The sequence below is a fragment of the Zingiber officinale genome, chromosome 1B (assembly GCF_018446385.1).
Source record: "Zingiber officinale cultivar Zhangliang chromosome 1B, Zo_v1.1, whole genome shotgun sequence".
NCBI lineage: Eukaryota > Viridiplantae > Streptophyta > Magnoliopsida > Zingiberales > Zingiberaceae > Zingiber > Zingiber officinale.
In genome coordinates, this window is record NC_055986.1 from 55932800 (window position 1) to 55943777 (window position 10978).

A 10978-nucleotide genomic window follows, 5' to 3' on the forward strand; every position below is an offset into this window, starting at 1 on the left:
GAGAAATCAAAAGGAGTGCTAGCCTCCTTCCTCTTCACCAAGGGTACCATTTCTTTAAGGATTAACAAGTGAACACTAGGTAAGCTTCCCCTCACCTGTGGTACAATGGTTTATATGGTTTTCCATGAAGATAGATCGCTTAAAAACCTAAGGTTTGCTTTATGAGAATTTCGGCCAAGACAAGAGGAAGTGTTTAAGAAAATTGTAACTAGATATGCTTATTATTTATTTTTGCGACATGTATCTTATATAAGAGGTTAATCTAAGGTTTCCATGCTAGAATGAACAATGAAAACTTAGATCCATGAACCCTAGACTCTCGGCCAAGCATGAACAAGAGGACTAGGTAGCTTAAGACTCAAACTAAGCATGTTTCCTTATTCTTGTGTTATGTACCCTATGATAATGATGTTGTTAACTTTTTCTCTTACTTGTATGTTGTTTGAAACTCCATTTCCATGCTCATGAATGTTCGGCCATGGAAGAACTAAAGGCCTAGGAGAGTTTTAAACCTAAAAACTAAGCATGCTAAGATGTTTCCTAAGACAAGATATGAAGCTATAATGTTATGCCATGATTGTATGTTGACTATGAATCCTATTACATGCTTATGAAGATTCGGTTATGATGAGATTTGAAGTATAGGAAAGTTTAAACCAAGTCTAGGAGGCTCATGACCTTCTTGATAAAATGATATGAAACTAGTTGATGTTCTTATGGTTGCTTGCTACATAGAAATTTGGTTACATGTAACTTTTGGCCACACTAAGTTTTAAAGATAGGATGCTTAGATTTTTAAACTAAGTTTTCTCATGTTGTTCCTTGTAATGTTGCCATGAAAATTGTGTAGGGTTTCCATGCATTTAGGCCATATGAAAAAAATAAAACCAAGCTCACATGTTTCGGCCACCCTTGAGTTTAAAGGCCTAGAGAAATTTAGAACCCAACTTGTATATGCTTATGATGTTCTTGTGATAAATGCTATGAAATGTAGTTGTGGTTTCCATGCTCCTATGCCATTGGAAACTTAGTTCCATGTTTGATAGGTTTCGGCCAATACTAGTTTAAAGGCCTAGAGAAATTTAGAACCCAACTTATATATGTTCATGATGTCTCTTGTGATAATTGCTATGAAATGTAGTTGTGGTTTCCATGCTCTTGTGTCACTAGAAACTTAGTTCCATGCTTGATATGTTTCGGCCACTACTAGTTTAAAGGCCTAGAGAAATTTAGAACCCAACTTATATATGTTCATGATGTCTCTTGTGATGTATGCTATGAAATGTAGTTGTGGTTTCCATGCTCTTATGCCACCAAAAACCTAGTTCCATGATTTATATGCTTCGGCCACCTTGAGTTAAGGGGTTTAGGAAGTTTAGAATTTAAAACAAATGTACTTATGATGTTCCTCATGAAAATGTATAAGATATTGGCTTAGGGTTCAACACTTTCATGCTACTTGTAACCTAGAATGAGACATGCTAGGGTTCGGCCATGATAAGGTTAGAAGCTTAAGGAACTTAGAACCCAAACTAAACATGCTTAAGTTGTTCCTTATGAAACATGATATGATATGTGTTTAGGGTTTACATGTTTGCATGTTGCTTAGAACTTGATTGCTCTTCATGAAGGTTTCGGCCATGAAAGAATTAGAAACCTAGGAGGGTTTTAAAATTTAGGTTAACATGCTTATGACCTTTCTTATGTTAGTATGTGAAGATATCATGAGATTTTTATGTTTGTGTGTTGTCTAGAGATCATGCCCTACTCATGACTTTCGGCCATATGGGTTTAGTGACCTAGATGTACCTCACATTCTATGTAATGAATCAAGAAATGTTATTTAATGATTTCATGAATGGTTATGTCTTCTTATGATAAGTGATATGCTCTTTTATGTATGCTTATGATCCATGTAGGTGCTATGTGCCCAATTATGCATGCTTTATGATATGATAAAATGACATGCTCATTATGCAAGCTTATGATCCATGCATGTGATGTGTGCCCAAATATGCATGCTTTATGATATGATAAGTGATATGTTCATGATGTACGCTATGATTCATGCATGCGCTGTGTGCCCAAATATGCATGTTTTATGATATGTTAAGAAACATGATATGCATGAAAGGATAAGAACTATGATATGTATGACATTCTATTTTACTTTATGTATGGCTTGTACCAAGGGTGGGCTCCATAAGCGCCCCGGGGTTATGGACTAAGAAACTGGCCTCGTTAGGGATGAGCTCCTAAGTGCCCCTAGGTCGATGGACTAAGAAACAGGCCTAGTATGTATGCCTTGTAGGGTTCAAGACTTGCTACCTTGGACCTACATAGGACGCGCACATTTATGTATGTGGTACAAGTCGGGGCCCTAATCATGTTGAGATTATGTTTAAGTATGTATATTATAAGTTTTCAAAAGACATGTTGCATATGTTGCATGATGTATGTTTAGGAATTCACCTTGCTTATACTCTATGATTATGCCATGCTATTTATGATGATGTTATGCTATGCCAGGATACATTTGATGATCATGTTATATTATGTCATGTTACTTTGTGTTATGTTACGATATGCCATGATATGCTGCTTGATATGATAAATTTGTCTTTATGCCTCTTGACTTGTGGTTTTAATATGCTTTACGGTTTTTGTGAGTAGGAAAGGAACTTACTGAGCCATGAGTGCTCACAGCTTACTTTCTTGTACCACAGATAAAGGCAAGGAATGGATGTACTAGGGGAGCAGCAGGAGGGGCTAGAAGGATGTGTGTGGTAGTGGATTGGCTAAAGGAAAAGACCTGCTTTTGTTTAATAAGAAATATGCCATGTTGATATTTTTTACTTCATGACTCCATGACATTAAGTATGTGTTTGGGTATTGAGACTTAAAAATTATGATGGGTATGCTATGTGGTTCTTTTATGTCTATGGTAATGTTAAAGTAAGAAAAGTTTTTAAATTCTCTAAGTAAGACTTCCGCTGTATTAAGCATGTATGTGTCCAAGTAACCCCCGTCGCCTTAGCAGGAGGGGTGGGGCGTTACATTTGCTTCACCGGTTGAAAATTAGTCATAGCTGCTTCAGTCCACTTGAACTTGTGCCCCTTGAGACACTCAGTGATAGGAGCAATTAAGGAGCTGAAATTTCGAATGAATCTGCGGTAAAAAGAGGCTAGTCCATGAAAACTTCAGACATCATGAATGGTTTTTGGCTGCAGCCACTCTAGAATTGTGTCTATCTTTGATAGATCTGCATGAACACCATCAGTAGACACTATAAATCCAAGGAATGAAACTGAGGTTGTGAAGAAAGAACACTTCCTTTTGTTGATGAACAAGTGCTCCATTTTTAGCTTCTCAAAAATTGTGCGGAGGTGATCAAGGTGCAAAGCTCATGTCGGACTATAAATGAGGATGTCGTTGAAGTATACTACCACGAATCATCCCTTGAAAGGTCTCAAGACCTGCTGCATGAATCTCATAAATGTGTTGGTGCATTGGATAGTCCGAAAGGCATAACCATCCACTCGTACAACTCATGTTGTGTTTTGAAGGAGGTCTTCCATTCATCTCTAGATTTGATTCAAATCTGGTGGTATCCACCCCTAAGATCAATCTTTGAGAAGATCTTTGAATCGGTAAGTTGATCCAACATGTCATCTAAGCAAGGAATCAGAAATCTATATTTCACCATGATTTTGTTGATGGCTCTTCTATCAATACACATACGCCACGAACCATCTTTCTTTGGCACGAGTAGGGCAGGGACTGCACAAGGGATCATCCTCTCACGAATATGGCCTCGTCGCAATAGCTCCACAACTGTTGTTGTAGTTCTTCAGCATCCTTAGGGCTAAGACAGTATGTCGGTCGGTTAGGTACACTTGATCCCGAAATGAGGTCAATCTGGTGTTGAATGTCTCTCATAGGTGGAAATCCCAAAGGAAGGTCTTCAGTCATCAAGTCAGCAAAGTCGGATAGGAGTTGTTGCACCTCAGCTAGTAGATCCGAGTCTAGGTCTATTTCATTGCTTTTGTAAGGAAGCAGAGCATAGACCATGTCTTCGTGCTTCATCTCATTTAAAAATTTGGACATAGAAAGTAGTGTAGAGTTATTGGTTACCAAATTTGAAGGGGTTCCTTCTCGTCTTGGAGCCAATATGTTATTCCTCCCTTTAATGTGGAGGGTGTAGGTGTTCTTCTGTCCATCGTGAATGACGCTCTGATCATATTGCCAAGGTTGTCCCAATAATACATGGCATGCATCCATTGACACAACATCACACCATGCTCGATCGTAATACTTGCTGCCAATAGAAAAAGTTAAAAGACACCTCTTATTTACGGTTACCTCGCTCCCTTTGCTCAGCCATGACAACTTTTAGAGTTTTGGATGATGATCCGTCTTCAATTGCAACTTTTGCACAACTTCTTCAGACACAATATTTTCATAGCTACCACTATCAATAATCATCTTGCAAACTTTGTTTGTAACTGTGCAAGTTGTGTGAAAGATTCTAGTTCTCAGCCATTCCTCTTTTGATTCTTCTTTGGGGACCAGTAGGCTCTTGCGTACGATGAGAGTCTCATAACTATCTCCATAAAGAATCTCTTCATCAATATCGTCGTCATAAATCGGCTCATCAATTTGTTCCGATTCATCCTCCATGTCTTCCTCAACTAGCAGAGTTTTGTTTTTTTTATTTAGGGATCTTTTATAATCTGAAGCTTGATGCCCCAGTTCACCACATCGAAAACACTTGATAGAGGTCTTAGAGTTACCTTGTGATGGCTGCTGGGAAGGGTGCAATTCCTAAGGATAAACAACTTGATTGTTTTGATCGTTCTTATTTGTTGGTCTACGGTTTAATTATCTTTCAACTGTCAAAGCTCGCTGATAAGCCTATGAAATAGTCCAGAGTGAGTGGCAACTCAAGGAATCTTGCAAGGGTTGTCGTAATCCCGATAAATATTGTTGGTTGCTACTCGGAATATCGTACCGGTCCTCCTGTATAAAAATTTTATACAAGTCCTGAACCTTTCCTAACAACCTATTGTGTTCTTTAGAAATTAAATTAGGAATCGCAAACAGAACTTAACATTATTTATTCCAAATTCAATTTATCTATTCTTAAAGGTTTAGACTTTGGATCGTAAATGATGCTTAACATTCTTAATCCAAATCCACCTATGTTACAAATTTGATTTAATATTATTTCAGAGATCGGCTTCCAGGTTAAACATGGCGAGGCACTAGGCCTTCTTGGTTATGGAAGTATCCACCACTTCCTAGACAAAGCCTTTCAACGAAATTCACTATTTAATCTCCTTATAGTAATCCTAGGTTTAACCATTAAGAACAATCGAATCACAAGATCGAAAAAACAAAAGAAACACAAACTCGAATCATAAATTTGAAACCTAGAAACGTTAGCCTCTTGTGTTTGGTATTTCAAGATCTAAACAAAAGAATAAACTAGTTATGATGTGGAAACTAATAACTAGTTATACCTTTTGTAGCTGATAGACCTCACGATCTTCTATCGAATTCCTCTTCTTATCTCGGACATTGTGTGGGCGATGATCTACCGAGATGAGAATCCACCCAAGCCTCCTTCTTCTCCTTGCAAGTTTTGGCCACCAACAAACTTCTTGAGATGAAGAACTTTGGCCACCAACCAAGCTCCAAGGGATGCTAAGAAACCAAGCCTCCATTCTCTACTTCTTCTCTAAGCAAAGTCCAGACACCAACAAGCTTCTTGAGAGTTGATATCGTCGACCACCAAAGAAGAAGAAAAGGAGGAGAGGAAGAAGATGAGGGTCGACCACCACCAAGGAATTGAGGAGAGGAATAATAGAAGTCTCTTTTTTATGTGAGGTGAGGCACCTCTACCCTCTCTTTTATATTCCTTGGTCTTGGCAAATAAGAAAAGTTTTAATTAGAACTTCCTTAATTTCCTTGCCAATGAAAGGAAAATTTAATTAAAAATTCCTTTATTCTATTAATGTGGCCGGCCCCTACAACTCCTCCAAACAAGAAAAGTTTTTAACACAAAATTAAAACTTCCTAATTTGTTTCCGAAAATTTTTAAAATAAAAATTTCTCTTTTAAAAATTCCCTTCATGGTTGGTTATAAAATGAATCTTTTATAAATTAAAATCTCTTTATTAAAACATGTGGATGATTACAAAAAGGAAAGTTTTCTCCAAAATTAAAATCTTCCTTTTAACTACAAATAAGAAAAGATATCGAATCTTTCTCTTAATCTTTTGTAGAAAGTTATAAAAGGAAAGATTTAAATTTTAAAACTCTCTTTTAAAACCATGAGGATGGTTACAAAAAAGGAAAGTTTTATTTCAAAAATTAAAATCTTCCTTTTAACTACAAATAAGGAAAGATATCAAACCTTTCTCTTAATCTTTTATAGAAAGCTATAAAAGGAAAGATTTAAATTTTAAACTCTCTTTTAAAACCATGGTTTCCACATAAGGAAAGATTTTAAAATAAACTCCTTTTATTTTTTATGTGGCCGGCCACCTAAGCTTGAGCTCCAAGCTAGAGTCGGCCACCACTAGGTCCATCCAAGGCTTATCTTGGTCGGCCCTTGCTTGGGCTCCAAGCTTGGCTAGGCCGGCCACCTAAGGATGGGTAAGAAGGTGGGTATAGGTGGGTATAAGACTTTATAAAGAAGAGGCTACGACAGGGACCGAGAGGAGGAATTGGTTTTGGTCTCTCGATGAACTTGAGCTTCTCGTGTTCGCCCCAAACACCTAACTCGAGTTCATCAATAATATCTCATTCCACTAAAAAGTTATTATTGCACTACCGCACCAATCCCATATTACTTATGGGTTCCTTCTTATTATGAGTGTGTTAGTCTCCCTGTGTTTAAGATATTGAATGTCCACTAATTAAATGAGTTACTGACAACTCACTTAATTAATATCTAGCTCCAAGAGTAGTATCACTCAACCTTATCGTCATGTCAGACTAAGTCCACCGGTAGGGTTTACATGACAATCCTTATGAGCTCCTCTTGGGGACATTATCAACCTAGATTACTAGGACACAGTTTCATTCTATAATCAACAACACACCATATAAATAATATCATTTCCCAACTTATCAGGCCTATTGATTTATCGAACTAAATCGCACCCTTTGATAAATTAAAGAAATGAATATTGAGTATATGTGCTTGTTATTATATCATGATTAAGAGCACACACTTCCATAATAACAAAGGTCTTGTTCTTTTATGCAGCCAGTATAAAAAGAACTTACCTTAAATGATCTTGCTCAATACACTCAGAGTATACTAGTGTAATTTTATAGTTAAGATAAACTAATACCAAATTACACTATGACTATTCCAATGGTTTGTTCCTATCTATCTTAGTCGTGAGCTACTGTTTATAATTTATAAGGAACGGATAACATGATCTTCTGTGTGTGACACCACACACCATGTTATCTACAATATAAATTAATTAAATAACTATACTTATTATATAAATGTTGACATTTGACCAATGTGATTCTTATTTCTAAATAAATATTTATACAAAAAGCTTGACTTTTAGTATATATTCCAACAATCTCCCACTTATAATAAAAGACTATGCTGCCATATACCCTGCCATACATCTGATTCCCACCCCCTCAATATGCCCATCAAAAGCTTTTGCCTTAAGGACCTTAGTGAAAAGATCTTCCAGGTTATCATCTGATGCAATCTAGGTGACAACAACTTTTCCTCATTATACGATGTCTCATATTGGGTGGTACTTGCGCTCTATGTGCTTACTTGCCTTATGGGCTCGTGGTTCCTTCGAGTTTGCTACTGCACCACTTATTATCACAATACACTGTAATAATTTTTATTTTTTGGAAAATCAGGAATCACATCTTAGTCCATCATGAAGTTTCTGAGCCATACAGCTTCTATGGCTGCCTCAGAGGTTGCCACATACTCAGCTTCCATGGTGGAGTCCGAAATGCATCTATGCTTAACACTCCTCCATTGTTATGGCTTTACCTCCTAAAGTAAACACAAAATCCCGAGGTCGACTTACTATTGTCCCTATCTGATTGGAAGTCAAAATTCGTGTATCCCATAGGGAGCAAATCATATGCCTAGCATATAATCTCTAGTCCCTCTAAGGTACTTTAATATATGCTTTACGGCAGTCCAGTGTCCCGGTCCTGGGTTACTTTGATATCTGCTAACCATGCCCATGGAAAAACAGATATCTGGTCTCGTGCATAGCATACATTAGACTTCCTATAGCTGAAGCATAAGGAACTGCCTTCATTTCTTCTATCTCTTTTGATGTCTTCAGAGACATCTCTTTAGATAAATATACTCCATGCCCAAAAGGTAGAAAAACCTTTCATGGAGTCTTATATTCTAAACGAGCTAGGATAGTATCGATATATAAAGCTCGGGATAAGCACAACATTCTTTTCTTGTGATCCCTTATTACTTTGATCCCGAGAATTTGTGCGCATTCACCCTAGTCCTTTATATCGAATTACTTAGACAACCATACCCTTACTTCTAACTGTTAGAGTGTATACTAAAAGCTAAGCTTTTGTAAACATTTATTTTAGAATTAAGAATCACATTGGTCAAATGTCTACATTTATATGCTAAGTGTAGTTGCTCAATTAATTTATATTATAGATAACATGGTGTGTGGTGTCACACACAAAAGATAATATTATCAGTTCTTTATAAATTATAAATAGTATCTCATGACTAAGATGGAAAGGAACAAACCATTGGAATAGTCGTAGTGTAATTAGGTATTGGTTTATCTTGACTAATAAATTACACTAGTACACTCTAAGTGTATTGAGCAGGACCATTTAAGGTAAGTTCTTTTTATACTGACTTAATAAAAGAACAAGCCCTTAGTTATTATGGAAGTGTGTGCTCTTAATCCTAATATAATAACAAGCACATATATTTAGTATTTATTTCTTTAATTTATCAAAGGGTGAGATTTAGCTCGATGAATCAAAAGGCCCGATAAGTTGGGAAATGATATTACTTATAGTATGTGTTGTTGATTATAGAAAGAAACTGTGTCCTAGTAATCTAGGTTGATAATGTCCCCAAGAGGAGCTCATAAGGATTGTCATGTTAAACCCTGCAGGTGGACTTAGTCCGACATGACGATAAGGTTGCAATACAAGAAAAACTCTCATAGACATTGGTTTTCCACCGCTGTCTATTACATTTTTGACCGATGTCTATGAAGGCGATGTAAAAGGTCTGTCATTTTAGAAATCGGGTTATAACCGGTGTAGTATCACTTAACGACATCGGGTGTAAAACTGATGTAATATTATATGTTAATAACACCAGTTTTGGCAGTGGTATACGATCGATGTAATATTAGTTAATGACACCAGTTTTGTAGTGGTGGAAAACCGATGTAATATCAGTATTGTTTAACGACACAAATTCGATTTCCTAAATAGTGAAAAATAAATATTATCACCAAGCAAATCATAAAATTAAGTTAATATTATTAATTCACTAAGAAAATCACAAATAAAAATGCACCGATGTATCTAAACACACCAAGTCAATATCCATATAACCAACACATAAATATTCAGTAGCCTGTGATCATTTACCAAGAGATAAATCATTTTAGTTTAATTTTTTAATTTTTTTTCTACTTAAATTTGCATAGGCATCACAAACACTAAGGCACGTTCTATGTTTGCTACTATTCCTTGAAAACACTTGTCACTCTGACAAAAGGAGCATGAAAATAGAGTGAGCACTGCAGAAGAACACAGAATTCAAACAATAAGAAAGCCATAACTCTGTTGAGAAATTGGAAAATCATTTTCTACTTACAGAATGCCAAGTCTTCCAGAGTCAGCAATGAAGAGATGGCCATGAAACAGATCATATCGGCTAAGGTTAACATTCAAACCCAAAGAAGGTCCCCTCTCAGCAATAAGTTCGAACAAAAATGCAAAATATACATTTAACTCCTGATCAAGCTCAAATTGGTCAAGTATGGATGCACTGGTACTTTCATTTCGGATGAAAGACAAAAATACTTGACATTTGTTACCCAGTTCACAAATTGATAACCATAAGGAGTACTTGGGGAATACTTGACATTTGGTGCTCGGCATCACAGAGCACGGAGAGCTCAAAGGCCTTCTTCAGAAGGCCTCTCCGGTGCTTGGAAAAGGTCACCTGCTGGCTGGCCAAGTTCTCTATCCTCCTCATCTGCATCTTCCCCCTCACCATGTTGACCGATTAGTTGATAACACACCTGGAGGCAGCGCCGAATCCTACCGCGAGCAGCAAAATCAGTGAGCAAGGAGCTCCGATCAGTCCTGGCCATGCGAGGATCGACAAGGAGGGATCAAATCGGAAGAAGGAGATGAGGAATCAAGGTTACCAGATATGGGATCGAGAAAGAGTGGAGGAGGGTGACTTCTAGCGACTCGGCGATGACTCCAAGCCACACAGGCAGCCTCTTCTCACCCAAAGGAAGGGGAAGAGGAAGATGAGGCTGAAAGAGATGGTCGGACGGCTAGTGGCAAGGAGGAAAGTGGTGGCGGCGTTGAGACGATATACGGTGGACGGCGCGATATAGGTTTAGGTTTGGAAGGAAGAGTGAAGTGTTACAAATTTCGACTAAGTATTGGTGGGAAAATTAAATTATTTTATTTTATCTTAGACACCAGGTTTTAAAAATTGCTGTTAAAATCGATGTTTATTAATGAAAAAAAGGCGCTTATAGACATCAGCTTAAAAAATCGATGTCTATGAACGAAAATCTGCGCTTATAGACACCGGTTTTTGGAAAAAATGGTGTAAAATACTCAAAGACATCGATTTTTGCTTAAAACCGTTGTTGTTCCACCGATGTCTATGAGGGTTTTTCTTGTAGTGTTGAGTGGTACTACTCTTGGACTAAGATTTTAA

General features: G+C 37.2%; 1 protein-coding gene across 1 annotated transcript; it reads right to left on the reverse strand.

The window, feature by feature from the left end:
• Window positions 1-9775: 9775 nt before the first annotated feature.
• On the reverse strand, window positions 9776-10294 carry LOC122038482 (MADS-box protein AGL42-like). The gene is made up of 3 exons (XM_042598256.1): window positions 10145-10294; window positions 9890-10029; window positions 9776-9812 (listed from the first exon to the last, which is right to left on the reverse strand). Exons 1-3 carry the CDS (start codon window positions 10292-10294, stop codon window positions 9776-9778), a joined length of 327 nt encoding a protein of 108 aa, XP_042454190.1.
• Between the last annotated feature and the right edge of the window lie 684 nt (window positions 10295-10978).